This window comes from Cyprinodon variegatus, unplaced genomic scaffold, assembly GCF_000732505.1.
Source record: "Cyprinodon variegatus isolate N-32 unplaced genomic scaffold, C_variegatus-1.0 Scaffold98, whole genome shotgun sequence".
Classification (NCBI taxonomy): domain Eukaryota; kingdom Metazoa; phylum Chordata; class Actinopteri; order Cyprinodontiformes; family Cyprinodontidae; genus Cyprinodon; species Cyprinodon variegatus.
In genome coordinates this window covers 1436058-1461454 of record NW_015150551.1, presented here as the reverse complement: position 1 = coordinate 1461454, position 25397 = coordinate 1436058, and the positions used below count along the sequence as shown (strand labels likewise).

The following is a 25397-nucleotide window of genomic DNA, read 5'->3' as shown; positions in this document are numbered from 1 at the left end:
TTGATTCTTATTTATCAGACCACAAGTGTGTTTTTTTTTTCTTTCTTTTTTTATATACGGTAGCTTAAATATGATAGACCTGAACTCCAGACAAGAGATTGTAGCTTGTTTTATTTTCTTTATAATTTCTTCTTTATAATTATGCTCTTACTGGTCACAGGTCTATACTGGACATGATTTCAATAACTGTGATTTCATCTAAAAATCCTTTTAACAATCCTGTCACTGTCACATGGCCTGCATGCCAAGAGGCTGCTGGACATTATGGGACTTCATTCTTGAATTTTCAGGTATAAATTGGAGCTCTCTGATAGTGTATGTTTCAAATAAGCCAATGAAAATGTAAAGTATTCTCTTTTTTCTACTTATAATGTGCCCCAAAAAATGTGGTTGTATCACAGCTTTGTGTGGGAGGAAATGGTTAATTTTGGGCTTCCATTATAACTGCGAGTTACTTTAACAGAACATCCGTAGCAGCAAACTTTCTGAAACCTTCTGAAAACTATTTTCTTATGCTTCATCACTTATAATGTACTCAAAAAATTGCACTCAACTCAGAGTTGCATTACTTATTAACATATTTTGACTTCAGTAAAAGTAATAAGTAGCCTTCCTAGAAATAATCCACATAAGAGTAAAATAGTAAATACTAACAAGGCTACACAAGCACTGAATAAGTAATTATACCATCTGATTTACTTCATAAAATGATATATTCAGCCAGGACAAAAATATAAATCAATGAAAACCCTGGTGTTCTAAGATGAAAATAAAATAAAACTGATTTAACTGAGCATTAACAAACTCAAGCAGAAGAAACTTTGTATGTTGGAGGGTAAACTACCTCTAGAAACAGTATTGACTTTTTATTATATATAACTTTGACCTCCATATATCAGAGGCTTAGATAGAGGTAAGATTAAGACAACAAAGCTGATGTTCAAAAAACAACTCATTTGAGCCAAACTAATTGTATTTCTATTCCTGGTGCATTTTAGTTTCAAATGTGCTTGTTATTCATTCTGTGAAAGGTTGAATATAAATACTTAATGAAAACGATACTTAAAGAAAAAGCAGAATTCATGATGGAGTAAAACTACTTCTAAAGTAAATTTTAAAAAAGTGAAATGTCACTGAGTAAATGTAAATACCCACCTTTGCTTATATCATCGCTGTGCTTATATTACATGGCCAAGAATTATCTCTCAGCAAAGATACAAACTGTACTTCTAAAGTCTGGCTATAACAGTATAAGTTGCCTGCTCTGGAGATAAGCACCACAGATAAGCAAGTATATGGATGAGTTAATGATTTATTTAGCATGTCTTCAATGTTATATAATCTCTGCAGTTTCATTCTAGAGATATATCATTTGTTATGAATAAAAATTGTATTTACTGCACATTAGCATTTTCTTTGGGGCAGTAGAAACTGTTGTTCTTTCTTTATTTATTTACTTTACATTTAAGGGTATGAAGAAGCAGTTTGTTTTAGGTTAAGGCTAAATGGGCTTATTTGTTAAAACAAAGGAAAATTTAACCGAGCAGCGAAAAACTAAATAAATCCAATAAGTTAAGACACAAAATGCTGGCAAATTATTTCACCAAAAGCTGCTGATAAAACTGTTGTCCAGCTGGCTGTCAGTGACACCCTACAGCAGTGTTTTCCAACCTTATTTGACCCGTTTACCATGAGAACCCCCTCAGTCAAAAGTATTGATGATTGTCCAAAAGTGAAAAGTACAAGAACTGATATATAAATTAAAAACTATTTTACTTAATCTTTTAACTTTAGCATTTAATTATTAGGCATTTTATTCTTTTCATCTCAAATAATAATAATAAAAAAACATATGTTGCCTGGAAGTTGGTAGGGAATCAAAATGAATACAAACAAAATCATATTATAAAGCTGTATTTATAAAACGGGAGCCCCTCTGAGTAACTCATCGTTTTTTATATAGATTTAAATTTTATGAATATATTGAGCAAAACTTTTAGACTGATTGAATTTATTTTACTTTGTTTTCATCAAGACACCTGAGCTGTTTTGATGTTTTGACCTCCTTATAGAAGAAGGCTTAGCTGATAGAAGTGAGATTAAGAAAACAAAGCTGGTGTTCAAAAAACAACTCATTTGAGTCAAACTAACTTTATTTGCCCGGTGCATTTTAGTGCTCGTTCTTCATGTTGTGAAAAGTTGAGTAGAAATAATGAAAACAATATGAGTGGAGTAATACAGCTTCTAAAAGTACATTTTATTTTAAAGTTGGCCAATTAAATGTAACTGAGTAAATGTAACTACCCACCTTTGCTTTTACTTAGGTTATTGCTCAACTAATAATTATCTTTCTGCAAAGATAAAAACCCTACTTCTAAAGTCTGGCTATAACAGTATAAATTGTCTGCTCTGGAGATAAGCACCAGTCTCTAAGCAAGTACATGGATGAGTTAATGATTCTTTAACATGTTTTCATATTCTACAATCTCAGCAGTTTAATTCTAGAAATATACAATTTTTTATTAATAACATTTTATTTACAGTTTATTGTGTGTTTTTTGACAATAGGAACTGCTCTTCTTTCTTTCTTTTTTTACTTTGCATTTAAGAGTATTAGCAGCATTTTGATTTTGTTATGTGATTGCTTGCCATACACGGTATGTAGGGAGCCATTCACAGCCCAGCATGACGCGCTCGGACCCAACCTACCTTATCCACCAATCACAGCAAAGCCTTGCCCTCATCCATGTTTGCTTTTTGTTTGCAAAGAAACCGTGTAGTTTTTGTTTTTTCACAGGAAGGTAAAGGACCTGTTCATTTGCAAACAGCTTGTATTACAGTCCCTCTGCAGCCATGTTTTCTGGGCCCCAGGCTACCTGGGGACCTATTCTAGTTATTCTAGTTAATGCATTTAAACATCATGTGTGATGTGACCTCGCTGCTCTGCGTTTCTTGTTGAAACTTGTTTATTGTTGCTACATTAGACATTTTCGCAAAGGTGACACAAAGGAGGAATCAGTGACAGATTGGTAAGTAGTTACGCATTTTATTTATGCTTATCTTTTTTTAAGGTATATTTGTTTCAAGCTTATTACCAGATGTGCCTTTGCCAATCCTAGTGCAAAGTCTTCCACACACTGGGTAAGTTTTTTTGGTTTCTGTTTTTTTTTTTTTTGTTTGTTTGTTTGTTTTTTTATTTACTACAGATTTATGACTTCCAGCTAATAACCAAAAATATCACAAAATGCTGATTTTTTTTTTTATTTAAGAGATGTGAGGCTACTGCAGATTAATTTTCTCTTTGCATACTGTAGCTCACACCAATGTGTTGTGGCCTGGAGCCAATCCGCCTGTGGCCCTCTTGAGGCGTATTGGAAGCCTTGGTTGTTTTCCTTCTAACAAACAGGTTATCCCAGTTGTTGGCACCAGAGTCTTTCATCTTATTTTTAATAACATCTCATCGACTACCCATGGGATTTAGGTCAGGCGAGCTTGTTTTCCTGAAGGATAGGGATGCCATGGTCACTAAACTAGCTGTAGGTACTTCTGTTGATGTGGACATTTGCCAAGCCCTGCTAGGAAAATAAAATCAGCATCTCCACAAGGCTCATTGAAGGTAGAGCTGCAATGACTTTGGTCTTAAAGAAGCACAGAGCACCCACATTAATTAATGGCAATGCCCCTCAAATCCACTGACTCTAGAAAATTCTCACAGGCAACTTGGAGTTTGTGCCTCTTGTCTCTGAGAGCTTGTTTTCAACTAAATGTCTATATTAACTTTATTCAGGAAGGCTTTGAACCACTAATCTGATTTTAAATAATCTTTTTGCTGGTTCTAGAGTGACTCATCAACCCACATTTTGTCCTTCCACTCAACTTTCCATTAATATGTTTGGAGCACTTTCTGAACATCCGGTGTTTTTACCAATTATCTTTTGTCTAACCCTGTAGGGCAGTGATTCCAAACAGGTGGCACCCAACCCTCAGTGGTCTGCGAGTGCATTGCAAGGGGTACACGGAAATATTTTATTACTTGGGTAGTAGAATAAAATAGGGCTGGGATTTGTTTTGTGTTGTGAGGACCCAACTGAAAAAATAAACAAGCTATTTTCAACAAAAAAGTAAGCTTTTCTTATATGTTTGGGTTTACCTTCAGCTTTGACACACATCCAAACCAAGCAGAGGAACAGACTGGATGTAGAGAACAGCCTGGGATCAGCTGGTTTCCACAGAGCTATAGGAGCTCATCAAAGCAGCTCAGGGGTCTTGATGATAACAAAATAAAACTAATTCAGTCTGACTATAAATTTTGTTCTGTATTTTTTTCCCAATTCAGTGAATTTAAATGTGATTATAAGGGAGCTCCAGTTTTATAAATACAGGGTTATAATATAATATCTATTTTGTATTTATTCTGATTCCTCACTAACTTCCAGGTGACATGTTTTATTTTTTATTTGAGATGAAAAAAACAAAATACCCAAGAATTAAATGCTAAAGTTAAAAGATTAAGTAAAATACTTTTTAATTTGTATACCAGTTATTGCATGTTCCACTTTTGGACAATCATCAATATTTTTCACTGAGGGGGATACTCATGGTAAGACAAAAGGCCAAAGGGGTACACGGGTCCAAAAAGGTTGGGTTTAATCAGCAGCTTTTGGTGAAATAATTCACCAGAATTTTGTGCCTTAACTTTTTGGATTTATTCAGTTTTTTGCTGCCCAGTTAAAGTTTCTTCTATGTTTTAACAAATAAGCCCAGTAAGCCTAAACCTAAAACAACACAAGATGTGGGAAGGGTGAACAACAGCTTATTTAAAACTTAACACATTGCAAATTATTTAAGGGGGGAAGCTTTCCTACCAAGATATCATTATAAAAAGGTCCTCTGGATCAAGGTCCGCATTTTATCTTTTTAATTTAGTTTAGATATTTTGTTTTTTTTTTTTGTGTGTTTTTTTTACAGTCACTGTACATTGTAATGCTGGGGAGTTAGTAAAACAAATTTAAAGTGCTTGAGCTGCAGTTTCAGGAAGAAAAAAAAATCAGAAAATACAGAAGAAAGAAATGAAAACCAGTGTATTTGTTTGTTCTTTGTATGTTATGTCATTTTTAATTCAACTGTAATGATACATATTCACCACTAGATGTCAGTCTCGTCTCATATTCCACATCCAAAAAAGCAAAGCATCTTCTGTCAAATGATTAACTGTCAAACTGATCAACTTTTGGAGGTTAAATATTCACAAAACCATAAAGAATATATTTGTTCTCTTTTCTCTTATTTTCCACAGACAATAGAAGCTGGAGCCTGAAGAGGGAAACATTGGAGTAGGTTATTTCATATCCTGGAATCAACAGGGCCAACCAGCTCAGGGAGATCCATGACCATCAAGCTTCTACTTCAGAGCTTCTTTAGCCATCTATCTGGATGCTGATATCCTTGTTCAGCTTTTCATGTACAGCTAAAAATGTTGACAGTGTCCTGTTTTCAATCAATAAAAGCTCTTTACCCTGATTTCTCCATAAATGGGGCATAGAAACTCTTACAACAGTACCTTTACAGAATTTAGACCAGCAGATTTGTGAGATCTGATTCAGTTTACTGCTTTAAACCCCAAAAGGAACATTTCTCTTATTGTCTTTCCTTTCATGCAGCTTTTAATCACCCTACAGATGCTGATACTCTTTAACTATCAAGCATCTTTTGATGCATCTTTTATTAGCTTCAGATATACATTCAATAGTGCCTGATAATAGCATTTATTTGTATTTTGCAGTGTTACATCAGGACATTTCCAATTCTTTTGACAGCCAACTACTGAGCAGCATCCTCTGATGTTCACCTTGTTTTGCTTTACTGGGACTCTTGTTTTTTTTTTTTAACAGCCTATATCAGGTAATTGCATTGGGTAACAGTGAAAACCACAGATTTATCTCGCTGCTAGTTTGTTCTGATTTTTACAGTTTGCTGGGCTGTATAATAAAGAGTTTGCAATCAGTAGCTTGGTTTTTGTTTTTCGTTTAGAAGTTCTCAAATAATTGTTTCCACAATATCACCTTTTCTGAAAGCCATTGGTTTCCATTTATGAAACAAGTCAAAAATCTGGTAAAACTGTAAAGCTTTTTAGACTTTTCTATCAAATTTAACCGCATATGTTTCAGGTAATGTCTGTTACCTCTAGACCTCCATGACACGATGAGATTTTCCTATTTCTTTTTGAATATTTGGTTGTCAAACCTGAGTTTCTCATGATCAACTCTTCTAAACCTAAAACATGCTCCAGGAACCTCTGTGGTGACATCACAAAAGGAATGCAGCAGCAAATGAGTTCTTTTCAGTTCCTCATCTCTAATTGTTTGTACATTTGTTTTATTTTTTTAATCTGCAAGAAAAGTTTTTCTTTTAAAGCAACTTGCTTGTATACTGTCCAAATGATAAATTCAATTTCAGGTGATAAGCTTGATTCTTTGATGTTTCTGTAAAGAAAAAAACAACCCAAATATAATCATGGCAAATTCTTTTTTTCCAGCGGATTTAATAAAAGCTGTCAGGGTTATTTGTCAGTAACAAAAGGCACAGCACTGGATGATTTGTTTAATAAACACAATTATAAGGTATTTCTTTCATTTAAGTAAGAAAAAGTCCATGAAATCACACACAGAAGAAGTTTGCTGAACATTTTATTATAGGCTTTCAGGCACATACAGGAAGATGAGCATTATAGTGTCATTATGTCAGAGGACCCAAATGCATCAATTCAACTTTTATGTATTTAAAACAAGCTTCTATGTTGAATTAATAACATCATGGCTTCCAATAAACTAAAGTATTTCTAAGGTCACCAATTAACCTTCCTGATCACATCAATTTTAGGAACATTTATCCTTTTCTAAATGAGAAACTTTTAACTTATTGAAAAGAATATTGGACACACTGGACAGGTAGACCCTTAAATAATGCATGTTTCTTTATCTGTAGACTTTGCTCCATTCAGATGGAGCCAGAAATCACTGCTGACACGTCTCAGGGGCCCCTCAGGGTTATACATTCAGAGATAAGACCTAAGGTCCCAAGGTAATGGCTAGTTGAAATGACACAAGGTTCAGATTGGTGTTTTGCAATAAAGCTTGAATTTGGTCTTTACATGGACATTTATGTCTTTACAGCTGCTTACACTTCGCTTTCTTACAGAGATGCTAACATTACCGCTCCTTCACTTCAATTCTGACATCTTTACAATAATTTCTGAGCAGGTGTACATAAAAAAAAACACATAAACAATCTGGAAAAATGTGTTGTTTCATGATCCGCTTTATGTTCTTCGTTTATGTTTGCTCACTGCAGCTAGTCTGGGGACATTAGTTGTGCACCTATAGACTATAGTGGAATGTAAACACTGGGAGGGGACTAACACTGCTGGGGGAGAAAATCTGATGTGGGAGTTGATGAAACATAACAACCTAAATAACTTAGAGGTAATAAAGGAGATAAAATCAATTGTTCCAAATCAAATCAGTCATTCAATCTTAAATTTTAGACTCAAGTTATCACTTTTGTACTCCAACAAACAGATCATAATTTTTTAACTAGTAGGACTTTGTCTAACAGCTTGATGACATTAAAAATACATCAAATGATGGTTTAAAACTACAACAAATGAGACATAAAGGCTTAAAGCATCCCCTCTGATTTGATTATGTTGAAACAGAAAACATTTGATTCTGTGTGCTTTTCTGATTATCTTCTAACAACAAAAAATGCAAAGTAAAAATAAATAAATAAATAAATTAAATGCTGCTTTTTTTTGAAAAAAAATGTAAGATTAATTGTATTAACCTAAGGAAGCCTAACTCTAAATTTTAAGATTAGCTAATATATGTATGTTTTATAAACATAAAGTAAAAAAATACAATTATCGTAACCTATAAAGGCTATCTGATCCCAAAGAAACTTGTTAAAATAGCCTAAATATATGTTTTTGTATTTCTTTATTGTAAAAATTTTCGCTTTAGATTCTACTAATAACTGCTTTACAACTAAAAATTATTAAAAACATAAAAAAAAATAATAATTTAGCCTTGTAAATTACAATTTTTTTCTGTTTGGTATATATATTAAGCAACTTAATAAAATACATAAAGTATTTTTTTTTCACCTTCTTTCATGCATGACATTGCTAAAACTGATTATATTGAAGGTGTTTAAAATGATTGATAACAAATTTAGAAAACCAGACAAAAAATGAAGACAGTAAACATGAAATGAAGCAGCAATCTGCAAGAAGAAAGTCTCAACATAAAGCTGCATGCCAATGTATGGCTGCAATGTGTGAGAAAACACTTTAGGTGCAGCAGGAACATGCGGAGTATCACTGGGACAATAAATGTTGAAAAACTGCTTTCTTGAAAGTTTTTTATAAATGCATTGATCTTATGAAGTTTAAAGCTAGAATTGTATCCAAATAAAAGAAAAAAATTGCAAAAGTGCAGGATTTGATTTCATAATTTGATCAATTAGAAGTTAAGAAATAGGTAAACACAGACACTTGTTGCCCTCTTTATCTAAATACTGCAACTTAGCTATTTTTGCCTCATTTGAGTCGATTTAAAGAAAACAAACATTATTCTTTCACACAATTAAACAGGATCTCAAGTAAAAAAATTGTTTAACCTGCTTGATATTCATTAAAAGTGACACTTATGCAGCATTTTGCATTTTAGGGGAGTTGAAGAGAACAAAACGTTCATTTTGACTCGGCTGAATATCTTAAAAAACTCACACAAAATAGTTCTGCAAAAACATAAAAACAATCAAAGCAATTTCTTGCAATGTAAGGATGTAATTATGTTGATAGTTATTTATGTCCATGTATATATATATATATATATATATATGTGTGTGTGTTTTTTTAATGAAGGAGGGGCAACACCCGCCATTTTCTGATGAGATGAAGGGTATCATCCTTCAGCAGAATCTGAGCAGGAAACATCGTTTTTTTAAACTCCCTTTAAGTATTACAGAAGTTCTCAGTGCAGCAGAAATAATCTGTTTGCACATAATCAGGCGCTACATTGACACAAAGACTTTTTGCACTAATTTCTTGCCAGTGCAAGGCTTTCCTCCAACATGGCGCTCCCCCCCCCTCCTCCTGGCTGGCCGAAGCGGTCAGTTGTTGAGTTTAAATGGTGTTAAGTAAGTAAAAGAAATAATATTTTTAACTTTTGAAAAATATGCAATAATTTAAAAAAGAAGTCTCACCGGCGAAAAGAAGGTCTGGATTCACTTTAGCCTAATTGGGGATGGGGTTGCGCTTTGGAGACGCAGACTACATCTTGGAGAGGGGCCAATAACGGCTCCAAGTTGGGCTATAAGCTGCGTTTTACTTAAACAATCCTCCTCCCCTTTCCTCTTCTAGAAATATCCCACACACACACGCAAAAAGAAAAAAAAATGCATAAAAGGCTTGATTTCTTTGTCTAATCTACACCAGGCGCTCAGGTCTTCCCACATAGGATGCAGCTTTGCTCTGAAACTTTATGTTAGTTTGCACCCCCTATGGAATATGCCCTGAAACTTGGCAGCAGGAGACATGGAGGAAGGCGGGGTTACGTTTTCTGTACATTCCTCGGTGAAACATTCACTACTCCTCCTGCAGAGTTTGCACACACACACACACACACACACACAGAGAGAGACACATGCACATACGCCTTCAGTCTGAGAGGGGCTGCAGCCATGCATCAGTTCATTTAAACCGACAGGGCAAGGAGAGAGAGCGCAAATGGCTGCCATCTCCATACGTCCTGGAGCTGCACAGAAAGCACAATCTGACACTTTCCAAACGGCGGAGCACCTCTTTGTCGGCTTCATTGTTTTGGATAAGGAGGGGAATATTCATAGGGAAACACCTTGGCGCGTAAGGAAAAATTGTATTTACCTTTTTTTGCTCAAAAGTCGCTTAAATCGTTTAAATACACAGAGAGGATCAAATTCCAAGTAAAAAAATAACTTGGAAATATAAAAAAAACTTAATAGGTGAAACTCAGCCTTATGTATATATTGGAATCAAAACATTAGAGGGGATTTAAATTGTTTGTTTTTATTGTTTTTTGTCTAAATGGGCATTTTTATGAAAGCAGACCCAGTGAATCTAAAGGGTGGCGGGGACTTCCTCAAATCTTTGAGAACCGTTAGAAAAAGCGCCTTAGATCTGACGTGTTTCGTTACATCTTTATGGTTTGAGACGAAGAAAAGCGGAGGAAACACGGGCAGAGACGCACGGTTGGCGCGCGCGCTGATTCATATAGAATAGTTGAAGCCAGGGAGCCAATCAGGGAGCGCGGCTGAGGCCGAGCCGACAGCGGTAGTAAGAGGGGGTTCCGCTGCACGCTGATTGGTCAGCCTGTCTGGCCAATCGGAAGGCGAGGGCTGGTGTTTGCTAAGGAGCAGGGAGAAGGAGTGGGAGGAGGACCCACCGAAACAGACATGGCCCCCAAGGTCTGAGCCGGTGGATGAAGGGCCCACTGAAGCAACACTTCCCTTTTGTCACCTGCTTCTATGGGTGAACACAAAGAGCTCTGCTTTGGTAAACACGGCAGGGATGTACAGGGGCTCGCAGGAGTCAAACCCAAAGTTTTATATTTGAATCAGTTTGGATAAATAGCTTGATAACTATAATTTAAAATATATCCTGCACGGGAAAAAAATATGTGAGATGGATAATTCACAGCAGTAAAACTCTTAAACTAAAGATTAAATGTTGTATTTACTAATTTTATTTTAATGATGCATCTTTGCTGGCACAACTCTGCAAAAGTGCCAAAAATCTAATTGTGAGAGTTTGTTTTAAGCAGCTGAATGCATTTCTTTGCATCAAACCTGGCAAAAAATAGATTATTTAATCTTTAGTTTTTTCGATGGTATCTAAAGGTTTTTGGTTAAACATATTGGTTCCTCCATAATTTTAGCTAAACCTAGTTCTGCCTGATGAAAGGTAATCTTAGATCATGATTTTGCTATGACCATGCTTCCCCAGCATGTGGATGTGGTGCTTTTTTTTGGTAATGTATTGTAAGCTTCTTCTCAAGAGTTATGGCTCACAAGGTTACTTGCACCAAACTATGATTCATTGTCCCAAAAGTGTTTGGATTGTTGGCAGGTTTTGTTGTTTTCTTTGCAAGAAATACCTCTATTTCCAAAGCCATACTGCTTAGTTCAGAAACACTTTTTGTCAGATCTAGAAAAAAAAAGTGATTTTCAGGAATTTCTGAAGATTCATCAGGGTAGCCGCAAGTCTTTTGGTCTGTTTCTATCATTGTTAAATGTGCATAGATTTACAGCCTTACCAGATTAATATATTTGTACAATAACCTTTTGATCAAATGTACAGATCCAAGATGTACAGCTAAGATGTGCAGGTTATTGTAACCAGATCAGTGCAACTTTTAGTCTGTTTTCTGTGTACATTTCTTCTCCAAACAGAATTGTTTTTTTTCCCCAGTTAAAATAAAAAAGGATATATGTTGATTTAAAGCTGGGAAAAGTTTTGCGAAATTATTTATCATGATTTCATTTTTAGCATCACAAAAAACTGGCATCTTATGATGGATTATTGATCATTTATTGTTAAACTATAAGTTGCTGACACAAATTATACATTAGCTCTTTTATTGATATGTTGTAGCATTAATGTTTGACTAACAGGATGGACACAAAGGTTTTTTTTAGGAACCCACAATAGTTTTCTATTTTCATATAATTCATTTATCAAGGAATAGATGTTTTGCAAACAGTGTTTTACACATTTTCAAAGAAAATCCTAAAGGGGATATAAAACAAGGTGTGTCAGTTTTCTGGGATCTAGGATTATAACCAATACACAACAATTTTAAAGGGCTGCTTCAAGCATAGCAAAGTAGCAACCACATGCTTTAAGTTCCTCTTTCCATGGTTTTGGTTTGTTTCACTGCCGGTGAGACATCGCCTCTCCCAGACCCAGCATATTCCTAATACCATGTTTGTTTTTTTCTTTTGAAAAATATGTTTTTTTTTTTTTTGTTTTTTTTTTAGGAAAGACTAATGCAAAGTTTGTTTTGAAAAATCTAGTTCAGTCTTTAAAGTCTTTAAAACTTTTGATTTAATGAATAAATGTTTCATTTTTTTTTATGTAGTTGTCTATCAATGTATTGTAAGCTGCGTTCTAAAAAGCTGAATGTGTGGGTGGGGCACCAGAACACATTAATCATCCTAATTCTGGCCCTCAGTAGAGCATCTTTAGAGTTTGGTAAAATTGTTCCTATAATAAGTCAAACAACAGCCTTACCTTTAAATTAAATAGTGTTGGACTACCATAAATGGACACTGTGAGTTGCGTTGCAGTTCTGTTCTACAGCCTTGTGCAAAATAGATATCTCAACCTTTAGCTTAAAAAAGGAAATAACTTATTTTAAGTAAAGAAAGGTTGCCTATTGCATTTAAGATGACAGCCTATTTGTTTTGTTTGTTTGTTTTTCTCATCAGTGAAGTTATTATAACTTCATTTTACAGTATTATATAATTTTCCCAGCATGCATTGTGAAGCTGAAGTAAGAAGTTGCAGAAATGCATCATAGAACCCGGGAGTATATGGTTTTTTTACTTTAAAATGACAACTAACAGAGAAATACAGTGCATTGCTTTAGCAGTAAAGAACTTTTGTCAATGTTATAATTTTCACTAATGCGAAATTATATTTTTATAGTATAAATAGCCGTGGAATGTCACTTTCTCTCCCTGTATGTATGAAACTTAATGTGATCATGACATCTCATTTTTTAATTACCTTATCACAACTGTGGATGCAGTTTGTTGGGTTCGTATACAATATCGCTTTAATCAGATAATCTTACCAGCTTGCAGCCTGCACAAAATAGCAAACTGAAGTTATTGTTGCAAAACATAAACTATCACAGTTAAAATGACTCTAAAATGTAATCAGGTCTGCATTTAGAAAGATGTGGGTCCCTGGGCTAGATGAAATCTTGATGCCCTATTCACATAGCGTTTGCAAAGGAAAATAGATTTAATGGTTTTAAAGATTTTGTCCTGCAATTAATTATCTTCATTTACCCTGAGTGAAAAATACATCAGATTTAGAAATGACTTTACCTAAAACATCAGAGAAACTATGAAAGTTTTCTATGTGGCAATGTGATGTGTTATTTAAACTAGTCTGAAAACAATGATCACAGTGTGGGATGTGTCCCTATATACCACATTTGGAAGGCTGTATTTTGTTCCTTTCATTCAGTCTTTGCATGCATTGCATTGGCAGAGATGCTAAAGCTAATTCACAGAGATGTAGAGATCAGGATGATGTCAAATAGCTAAAGGAGCAAGCAAAGTGTTGGCGAGTTGCAATCAGATATTTCAATATCGCAAGAGTGCATTTTGATAATGGTGGTTCAGTTAAAGATTGTGGATTTTTCTAATAATACTGCCACCTGTGGCCAAAACACAGAAAAGCACACTTCTGCTTGTTCTCGTACCTCACACTTGTTCTTGATATGTTTTTCTTTTTCTACTTTTTTTTTTTCATTTTACCTAGCGTTGCCATTGGTGTTTGAGTTGAGGTGGATGCTGGTTTAATCTGAGTATCCACAGAATCCATCTTGAATATAACACTATAAACTGATTGTTTGCTAGGTCGGACCCATTTAACATGGACGTGCTTGACGTCATATCCGCAGAACAGCACGGGAACTTCAGACCCGAAGTAAATCAAGGAAAATAGGCTACAGGCTTTAAGATCCACCAGCACTGAACTATTATTGTCAGTCTGCTCATCAAATGAGGTTTTGTTCGTAAAGGGTGAAATAAATTTTTCAGTAAAAATTTACATGTCTCTTTAACTTTAATAATGGGAGAAGAACTGATGAACCATTTGAAAAAAAAATTGTAATGTAATATTTTGTTGGAACAAGACAATAGGCTATATGCTTTGGTGATCTTCAACACTTTACAACAGTTACCTGTGCAGGCTCAGAACAGAGGAACCAGTATTGAAGACAGACAGACAGTTTGATGTCTCAAAAAGTGTTTATTTAAAAACAACGGATTGGCAGTTCACAGCTAGGGCATCTAAGGCAGGAAACTGCAGGAAGACAACACAGGTTAGTGACTGCGTTAATCTGGCGGAGGATGATTACGAATGTGTGAGTCAGTAACTTGGTCTTAAGGTTCAGTTCAATCCCAGAGGAAGAGGTGGATACCAGCCAGACAGCCACTGACAAGATGTGATGAACTCTGCCAAGAAAGTCCCAGATGCTGAAGCCTTGAAGACTGCAGAACTTGCAGGAGATCAGATTCAAGCATACGGAGGAAGGCAGGACAATCCAGAGCGCGAAGGTTTCAAGGAGGTTCACAGGAGTCCAAGCCTGAAGATCAGCGATCCGAAGAGGTATCAAAGGGAAATCCAGGTCGGTGCCAAGAAGCAGTTCCAGGTTCAGAAAAGGCAGAATCCAGCAGGAATCTCAAGACAGGCCAGGCAAACAGAATAATGGGAACAATGAGGCTCAGAGGTCCCAAGGTAGAATGGGCCTGGATGAGGCAATCAGAGCACCCAGGTATGCTAAAGAACTCTCACCAAGGGCTTGAATAATAAGCACTAATGACTGGAAGAAGGCATGTTAAATAGAGACAGGAGCAGGTGAAACAGAAGAGCGGTAATGAGAAACTGGGCCGAGTTAGGCAGGTGAATGGAATGAACAATCAAGACAGTCATCAGCACTAAGATCATGACATTACCTCCTATACTGTAAGCATAAGGTACTATATGGACGAATTGTAAACCATAACACAAGATCCTTTTTAGTTAACATGGAGCCAAAAAAAGGAGACATTTGTATATTTCTCTATCTCAGATTGTGGTTTAAGGATGCTGAAAGTGGAAATTTATCAAAACTTCTTGCCTTACTTTATAACTTTGATTCGAAAAGTCGATGATTATTAAAAATGTTGACCTCAACATCCAATATGGCTGCATTGATAATAAAATTTCCCAACGGGTGCTAGAAAAAAGTTAATTGTTACAATTCTTATTTGTTTGAATATTTCCCACACCTTTGTAGTGAACACTCATTATGATTTATAACATACAGTGAAAAAAAAAATATATATTATTCAATGGTATTGCCAATAGTAGTTAACTAAGTAGTAGTTAGTAGTAAGTAATAGTAGTTAACAATTAAATATATAACAAAAGAAAACTGGTTCTTAAACTTGAATAATTCCCAGAAAAAGATTCCTTTTATCCATGCTACAATTGGTACAGTGATTTTTTTTTCTCCAAATATGTTCATCTCTACATGTCTACTTGAATTCTTTTTGTGTAGAGAACAAATCATCCTTTGCCTGCTCTAAACCACAATCATTTCATTCTGGTCTACCTTATGCCAGAATTTCTTTTGGATACTATGACTGGTTCTTGGTCCACAATTTGAGAACATCAGGTTTATAGTACAGCAACAGTGGATCACCATCTGTAGCTCCTGATGCTAGCTCCCCTTCTCCACCTTCCACTGTATCAACAGTAAGAAACTCCGTACTCCTGTGCTGAATCCGCACAGCCTTTAGTCTTACAGATGTCATTAAGTAGTGGAAACAAGCATGGGTGATCCTAATCAAATTAAGACTACAGCCTTCCAGAAAAGAAATTAAAAGAACAAAAGTCACATGAATGTTGCAAACAGCTAACGCTCACCATTATAAACCCAATCAGATCTGAAGGTTGGTACATTTTCATGTATCATACACAGTTCATATGAGGATATGATGTGATTTTGTTCAACTCTTTCAGGTGGGCTGTGCTTATATGTCCTATCAAGCAAAAGATTCTGGGCATCCATTGGTTCCTAGGCAGTGGAGAGGAACACCGGAAGGTCCCTATGCTAAACAAACTGACTATAGGAAACATCATGCATCCTCTTCCTACCTCCTTTCTTAGTGCCAGTACTATTCAAACAGCACTTATCATGGGCGACCACTGATGTACTTCAACTTTGGTAGAAGTATCCTAACTAATTTGCATTATTCTGATGGATGCTGTATTTGAGAGTCCAAAGACCTGATATTCAAGCTCTGAAAAGGCTAGTAAGGGGATCTGAAAGTCTGAGTGGAACTTATTGCCCCAACTATACATAATTTATGGAACTTAATGCTTACATATATATGATCAATTTTGGAGCGTTTCTATGCTTTCATGTTCTTAATTGAATCATTTGATTAAATTGCCAAAGAAACAATGTATCTTTTTTACCATAAATGTTTTGCTCACCTTAACCCTGCATGTCAGCTGGATATAAGGATGGATGGGGAGATAGAGGAAGGGACAGGGAGGGGAGGGATTAAGAAAAGAATGTATGTGCAGCACAACTAACTAGGCTTTAAACTTTGTTAAAGTTGTAATGTTGATTCAATTGATTGCAGGGTGATTGATTCTATTCATTTCTTACTTTGATCAATGTCTGGATTTGATAAGAATTGTTTGTATGCACTATCAAATCCCCCACCCACACACACACACACCCCTTCCACCTACTTTTTATCCTTCATTGCTACTTTTCAAAAACCCACCATAGATATTTCTTATTTGTGTATCAATCTGAGGTTCTTGTGCCTACTTTAGGTGATAATGTAATCTTTATATTATTCCCTTTAGTCAGGTATGTTTCTAATTCAGGTTTAATACTCAAATGCATCATGTTGTTAACCTAATGGTTTTATATTTATAATCTTACCAAAAATAAGAATTTATGTTTGTAAATCATTTTATTTATGTACAGGAAGTAAATTAGGGGGTATTTTTCATCTGTTGTCCTCAGATGGGTGTTAAGAGTCACCCTCGAAACCAAGATAAATGCAAACCAAAACAGCCACATATAATGTGAGCACAAATATAATAATAAAAAATTTGTTAACTCCTAAATTTAAAGTTTTTAATTCATGTGAATGACAATTAGCATCATTAAGCACAATGAAGTCATGGATTCCTCTGCTGTTATTTTATGTTTGAGAAGGAGGAGTTATGTTAGTTTTTGATGTTTATAAGGAACTGTATATTTCTAACTGATCAGATTTGTTTTAAGAGAAGCAGAAATCTTAGAATTATGACTGTAGCATTTAGTGTGGTTGCAAAATGACAGGGATCACTGTCCTGCGGATGAAAGGGAGAGGATCTAAATACAATGGAGCTTTATACCTCACGGCATTTTATATTACTGTACTTATTTCACTTGTGCTGTATTCATGTGTTTTCATATAATTTCCATCTTATTAACCCTTATTTGCTGAATGACCCCCAAATAACTAAATCATACAATATTACTATTTACAGAAAAATGAAAAACAACAATCAGATAAAAAAAAAAATAAAAATAATAATTTACAGCTTTTAATGGATGGGACTCAATTCAGGGATTAATCTACATCCGGCCTTAATATACAATGTTTTCAGGTTTTAATCCTCTCACCCAAAAAGATCAGAGAGCATTCATTGATAAGAGGCATGACCCTTTGTGTTGAAAAGCTTGTAAAGATCTGCTTTCACACTATTTTGACCCCTGGCCCTTGTATGGAAGCTTCCTGGTAACATGCATTGTTATTATCTAACCCAAACATATGCAACTAAAGGCTGCTGTTTCAGTAAAACCATATATGTTATAGGCTATATTCAACACGTGACTGTATATGCGTTAGAGGGGGCGCCAGGGGAACAGTAAAGTGGAGACCACTCCTTTCATTCAGTGATTTTAAATCCAGGCAGATTGGATTTATCATGCGTCCTCTCTCCACACGTCGTGGCGCTTACGCCAAACATCCTTTGCAATTTGAACAAACAACAAAGACCCCCGCTCAATGCATACGTTTCTGTGATCACGAGTAAATGGGGCCTGCTGCTGGACTTTGAGTTGTGGATCAAAGAGGGCATGACTCCACGCTAGGCTGGAGAAGATGGATGCCGCCATGTGGGTAGTAGTAGACGTGTCATTCTCGCATTGCATAAGGGCCAAGGGTCCTCCCATGCAGGCAAGATCCCTAAAATCAACTATTGCAGATGCATAGCTGAATAACATATAGTGTAAAAAAAAAAAAAATCACATATTGACCCCAAACCCTTTTACAGTGCTCTTTCAACTGTGACATCACTTGAGCGCACTTATGCGCACAAGCCACCCGCAATATCAGCGTCTCCTGGCTAAGGGCGTGGGTTTGTTCCAACCGACCAATCAGGAGCAAGGCTTTGCAGAGAAAGACACCACGAATGTGCTTCTAGTAAAGACACGGAAAACCTTTACGCACATAATTCTAAATGCTTTTTTTTCTATCTCCCTCTCTCTCTTCCAACACCAATCCACTCTTCCCCTCCTTCTTTCCTCTTCACTCCCAATTCGCTGCCGTCTCCACCCCAGATACCCGTGCAATTCCCCCCCCCCAAACACTTAATTGAGCAATTGGGATTCCTCACGTGTGGGCTGATTTGTAGTTTGAACACGTGGCTCATTCAGAAAAAAAAAAAAAAAAAAAGCCGGAATAGCAGAGGATCTTTTTTTTTTCAACTCCTCCTGCCCTTTCTTCTTATTCTAGGCTGTAGACTCAGAGGCGGGCGCCAGCCAGCCTTACTGTGTGTTACATTCTCTCTATCTTTGCCAAAAGGTTTTTTTTTTTTTGGAGGAAGACACAAAAGTAGTTTCTCCTCCTTTTTTTTTTTTTCCTCACCGCCATCGTTTTGGAAAGAGAGATTAATAATTGAGCGTTTATATATTGCGCGACAGTGACAGAGGGGGGCGAGGGAGCGCAAAACGCACTGTGGAGAGGAGGGGGGGTTGCCAGTTTAAATCTATCTGTGGCTCGAAACCGACCGGGAAGCACGCCACAGCCGCTCCGTGTAGTAGTAGTAAAAGGGCTAGGGAATAAAAAAAAAAAAAAAACAGAAAGCAAAACAAGCCTATTCGAGCGCACATCCGCGAGAGAGAGCGAACAACTGTCTCTTCTCTTCTCCTGCGTAAAGATTGTCCCGTTTCGGCGTGGAACATGAATAAGCTTTACATCGGCAACGTGAGCGCAGAGGCGAGCGAGGAGGACTTGGAAAGTATCTTCAAGCAGTGGAAGATTCCGCACAGTGGCTCATTTCTTGTCAAAACTGGCTATGCGTTTGTGGATTGCCCGGACGAGAAAGCGGCTATGAGAGCTATCGATGTTCTTTCAGGTGAGTTTTATTTTTTTCTCTCTATATTTAAAATAAAATAAAAATATAGAAAAAAACTGGCTCGATACATGTGTGCATATTTTAAGAGATAGCTGTTAGAAACTCATGTATAGTCCTGGAGGGTGGGGGTGTATCCAATTGTTTCTTTCTCACACACACACACACGGTATATATACACACTTGCATATACACACAACCTTTGCATGGCCTTTTGACTCTCTGGGTTCAGATAAATGACTTCAACCCCCACATGCTTGAGTGAAATCTCTGTTATTTCCATTGATAAAATGTTAGAGTAAACAAAATCAGGAGGAAATCCAGGCTTAACGCCGCTCACAGCCAGCGAGGCTGTGGACGCCGTGGACTGAACGTGGAAATCAGCCTGTTTTACGCTTTTTTTCTCTTATGTTTCCCTATCTAACGTTCAGTTTAAAGTTAAACTACCTTTATTTGTCAGATTTTCTAAGTGTAGGCCTAAGTGTGAAGCTACATCGCCCATGCATGCTGACACACCAGGTGGTTTAATTGTTAGCGCAAATGTAGGCCATGCAACTTACTGAGCCACAGTTTTTTTTTTTTGTACATTTCCCTCGCGTCATAGTTAACATTCATTTAAAATTATCACATAGTATTCCCTCTACTACTGCTTTAATTTTATAGTAAAATATTTAACACAATGTTTAAGTGCTGTGTGAAAGAAAAGGAGTAGAAGATGGAAAAAAACTCTCCTTTTTTAATTTGAGGTCTAAGTTGAATGGGGATCATGTGGCGTTTGTAAATAAAGTGGCCATTTATATTTTAATTTTATTTCTTTAGGTAAAGTTGAACTTCATGGGCAAGTTCTGGAAGTGGAGCACTCTGTCCCTAAACGTCAAAGGTAGGTCAGGTTTTGTTAAGTAGTCTAAGGAGAAAGACTAACTTTCTGCACATAAAAGCAGCCATTTTTTTTTTTTCAATGATGCAGGATTTTTAATTTTATTTAATTATGTATTAAAAGCTTTTGAGAGTTTTTAATACGATTATTTTATAGGTGTTTTTTAAATTTATTTTTTTTTTTTGCTCTTAATTTCCTGGGATTAAATGAAAGAAGTGTTTGGTTGTGTAATGTTCTCCATTCTTTCGCTATGTTTGCGCACAGCCCTTAAACTCGCCCTGAATTTGGATTCATTTAGCACTTCCACCATATTTGTTTTCTTAAACAACGCACACTGTGCGTAATGTGTCCGTTGAAAGCTCAGAGGAGCTGGTTAACCCTCGAAATGTGCTCTGAGGGTAGAAGCAGGCTGAATTTGAGGCGGACGGGCCCTTGTGGAGCCGTCCAGCCCGTCATTTTTGCCTGCCTGCCCCACGCTTCCGCCCTTCCTCAGCACATTGTGCTGCTTTTTTTGCATAAGAGTCTCCTAAAAAAAACACGAGTTTTGCCTCTCAGGTCGTGAAAAAGACCTATTTTCCACGCTTGGCGGTTGCGTGTTTTTATTTTTTGGGATAAAATTACATTTTTTTTTTCTTTTAAAGGGTGTGCTCCCTTTTTAACTGGTGACGTGATATTTTAACCAAATTTTATCCAGTTTAACCTAATTATATATTTAGAAATTGATTAAGTTTGAATTTAAAAGTAAATATTCGTTTGCATGAGGCTATATTTATTGTGTGACCAAAAAGCTCATTATAAGGTGTTGGTTTAAGAAGATGGTATTTTTATCTATTTTTTAATGTAAACAGGCATATCTTTACGTTATATTATTAAATAACCCTCCTTTATTAAATTTAAATGTTTACTAATAATGCATATATTAAAGATGCTTTCAGTTTGAACAAATTTCCCATCAATTTTACACTCACCTAAGGTTTGCAGGGTGGGGGGTAGAAAGAGACTTCAAAATAAAGGTAGCAACATGTTTTACAAGTTCTTAATTGCTTACACTTTTTGTACTTAAAATGCATAAAAAAATGAGTCACATTTTAAAAAAAAATCTTTTTCATAATCCTATGCATTAGGAGCCAAATTAAAATGTAACAGCTGTTTGCCATATATTATAGCTTATTAAACAACTTGGATCCTTCTATCTATGGCATGCATTTTTTTTAATTCTTGCATACTTCTGAGGCAACCAACCCCAGCCTAGCTTAGCTCCTGAGTAATGTTTAAGCTAGCTACCACATGGCTTTAGCTGGCGAGTGAAAAACTGATTCAAATCAAAGCTTCAGTTTCTTTGCCTGTTTTATTTTATGTGACTAACATTTTGCTTTTGATATTAAAAACATGAAAATAAAGCACAGATAACATTAAAATAACCTTAGTTGAGTGTGTGTGTTGTGCTAAAAAAAAGCATACTATAGGATCTGATGTGGACATTTGACTGTAAATAGCATTGGTTGCTACTCCTTGTTAGTTCTGCAGCTTATGTGCGTGTTTAACACAAAAAAGCTAAATTTCTGAGCTTTAAATGTATATTTATGTTTATTTGGTAACTTGCATTTTTTTTTTATTTGGCCTGCTGTCAGAAAAAGGGTGGATTGATTAGGATTTTGATGCTAAATCTGACTTGCCGTCTTTTAGTTTGCAATGTGGTGCCGACTGGCTGCACTAAAGTCTACTTTCTGTGTGGAGGAAGGAGGGTTAAAACAGTCTGTCGATACACCATATAGGATTTTGCTTGTCTTCGGTGGGAACAGTGCTCAGTAGAAGCTACACACACATGCACACACTTGTGCCATGGGGGCCCCCCTCTTTGCATTCCAGCCTGCACACTTCAGCTTGGAGGCTTGGCCAATCATCATGCCTTAACCTTTGAACTCCTCAGGAAGAGGAGGTGCCACACCACAGATCAAGGTGGTGTTGCTACATCTGTGGGGTTCAGAAAGATAGGTTGGTGTTTAGTGACACGCTGATGAGCATGCTTTTGCATCGGATGAAAAGTAAATAAATAGGAAAAAAATCTGTGTGTGAAATTTGCTGTTAGAACGTTTTTGCCTAATTTGGGGAAAATATCTGGATTTAAAACCAGCATTTAGGCTATTTAAAAGTTTATTTTAGAGAAAAAAAAAACATTTTTAAACCTTCATCTGAAGGAAATGTCATTTTTTGTTGTTGTACTTTAAAATGATACCCACTCCTCCAGTTCTTAAAGTTTTGGAATGGAACAAAGAATTCAATGTTTTGTGGAGGATTTACTTTACAATGTCCAAAACTGCATTTTTGAGCCAATTCCTTCTGTTGTAATTGAGCTGTATGACTAAAATAAACTTGGTAGTTTAAACTGACGGCCCTTTTCAGAAAACTCTGTTGTTCCTTCGTGTGATAGAAAAGCAAACACATCACGTGTTCATGTGTCATGCTCACAGTGGAGGGAAAAAATGGTATGGCTAAAGGAGGGGGGGCCGTGTGTTGCAAAAGAGCGATAAAAGGGCTATAATTTTTTTTAAGGGTGTTTCTGTGTAGTAAACTTTTTTTTTTCTGTACATTTTTGGTAATTTAGCATTTTTATATTTAAATTGTGTGTTTCATGTGTCTAATCTTGTCAGGGTGTTTGTAGAATTTTTTCCTAGTTGAAAACTACTGGGTTACAGGGTCACTATGGGGCCCACCTATGCAGGAGGAAAAAAAAAAAACAATTTAGGCTTTTGGCTGCCAGATCTATTGGTGACCTTGTTTTATGCCTTTTGTTGGCAGAAGCTCTTAAAGCGGGAGATAAAAGCACATCGCTCTGTTTCAGTTGGATCAAGACAAAATTTCGCAGATGTTTGCGAAATGTATTTTATTTTTTGTCTTCATGGGATATTGGTTGCCATTAGACCCACCCTAAATCTGATTCTGCAACAGTAGGTTGCTGTGAACGGGCACCAAGCACAGACCTAGTGTCCCACCTTGATTGCTTTAATGGCTGCATCATTAAGAAATTAAGAAAACACAGGTGCTCTGCAAGCTTCCTTTACTTTAGAAGTCTTGTGTCTTCAATGGCTGCGGCTGCATAATTGAGTGTCCATGCTCCCACTTTGCTGCCATATGGGCCCATAGGTCTTAGGGAGGCAGCTAACGTGTAGAGCGTTGGTCCATTTTGAAAGTAAATAAAGAGTCCGGCTCCTCCTGGCCATCACATGACGAGCCAACCCCAGTCACACTCGTGGGCCTCCTTCCCTTCCCCTCCCACTTTTAACCCTGCTCTACATGTTCCTGTCAGTGGACTTGTCGGTGTCCATGGCAACAGGGCCCCACCCCCATGGGGCAGAGAGGACCCTTGTTACTTTTGCCTAAAACAGGGCTACCCTCCCCACCCCGCCATACCACACCCCACACAGGCACCCCTCCCCAAATGAAAGGCTTTGGCTTGGAATGTATACCCCCACCAGCCCAATCCCAACACGTACACTGGCTGACTTCTTATGTATGTGTGTGTGTGTGTGTGTGTGTGTGTGCACAGCTATAGGTTAATCCAACTGGAAGTACTTTGTGCGTTTGCACATCTTGCATGGCGCTCCCACCGCAATGCGGAGCATTGGGACCGTGCAAAGGAAAGGCGCTAGATGAGCCAGGAATGGCACTGCGGAGCGGAAAGGGTTGAAATTCCTGTTGAGTTATTTTGGAATTTTCTTTACAATTTGGCCTTTGGGAAAGGGGTACTTTCCATTTGTTTAATCTTGTCAAATTGAACCAGTTTGCTTGATTGGGGTGGCATGTAACAAGAGAATTTCATGAACTGTGGTCATTATTTTTGCCCCAAAAATGTCTGCGCACAACAGTTTGACTTTCGTGTAATTGAGATGATCAAATTTACAAGTTTTATGATGTATATATTTAATTGGGGAGATGTGTTTGTTCAGGGCACCTTGAAAGATTTTTCTGTACTCAAAAAAAGGTCAGAGCACACCTTTCTTTTTACATTAGATGTACAAACCATACATAAATCACTTGGTGTGAGTGTAAAATGGATCTTAAAGCTAGTTTGGGTTAAAGGTAAAGCCTTGGTGTCTGTAATCATATTCCAACCCCTATAGTTGCGTCTTTTCCTGCAGGTAGGTGTGTGTGGACTTTGAAATAAACTGTACCTTTTTAAATGTAGCACACTAGCAGTTGTGAAAGTCTTTAACACTGATTCTGAACTTCCACTGTCTGCCTGGAAAGCAACACATAGCGGCTCTGCATGATTATATTGGGTTAATGAAACAAGGGGGGGGGGGGGTTCCTTAATGCTAAAAGGAATGAATTGGGTATTTCTGTCCTTGTTGTGTTTCTGGTGACGGAGCACAGCAGCACCATTGTAATTGCTGGTCTCCTCTCTTTCTGTATGAGCAGTCTGTGTTAACAAATACATGATTTTGACTTGTCTTAGGCCAGATTCCTGTTAGTTTCTGAGAACATTTGCATCCCCGTAGTCCCTCCCCTCGCCGAGGGTCCGAACATATCACACAGTTCCACAGAGCAAGCACAGTACTTTAAATGTATGGATTGAGAGTAAAGCTTTTAACTCAACTGGCTTTTTTTCAACATGAAAGAACGCAAGGACACCATTACAGCAGAGTTTGAAGGGAAGGCTGCATATTTTAAATGTAAATCTATCATAACCCATAATGTGTGGCTTATATTGTGCATGTTTCCCAACTTTTTGAAGTTCTGAATTTTCTAGCTCTATTTTTTTTTTGCAAGTTGAACACACCAGAATTTGAAAGAAATTTGTATTTTCACTTGTAGCTTCATGCCTTTATTGACATTAAGTCATTAACTATTTTCTCCCCCCCTCCCCCTTTGTTCTTCATCCATCCCCCACCCTCTTGTTGTCCAGGAGCTGTAAGCTGCAGATCAGGAACATCCCGCCTCATATGCAGTGGGAGGTGAGTGTGAACAGGCTGCTAACTCCTTCCAGGGTGTGGCACAACCATGCTTCTCAACTGGGCTCTCGTTTAGTGGCCTCTGGAGTCACCTTGCTTTTGGTTTGAAATTAAGCATGAATTTGATTATTTGACCGGGCTTGAGCTTGAATTGGTACCAATAGTGAGATTTAGGTTTATGTAACAAATGTTTGTGGACAAAAAACTGTGAGGACCTCAAGAGATTGATGTTACTTTTTAAATGGGATTTTGTTGCTGAGGATAAGTTATGGAAGTTTGAAATTATACCAGCTTAAGGCATTTTAGTATTGGCTTTTGTTTC

General features: G+C 36.8%; 1 protein-coding gene across 1 annotated transcript in view; it reads left to right on the top strand.

Annotated features, from left to right (window-relative positions):
• The first annotated feature begins 18525 nt into the window (after positions 1–18525).
• The window catches only part of LOC107084365 (insulin-like growth factor 2 mRNA-binding protein 3), a 27604-nt gene continuing 20732 nt past the window's right edge, over positions 18526–25397 (top strand). The window contains 3 exon segments of the mRNA XM_015374166.1: positions 18526–19249; positions 20066–20126; positions 25030–25084. Coding sequence (XP_015229652.1) covers positions 19075–19249; positions 20066–20126; positions 25030–25084 — 291 coding nt within the window. The 5' untranslated portion in view covers positions 18526–19074.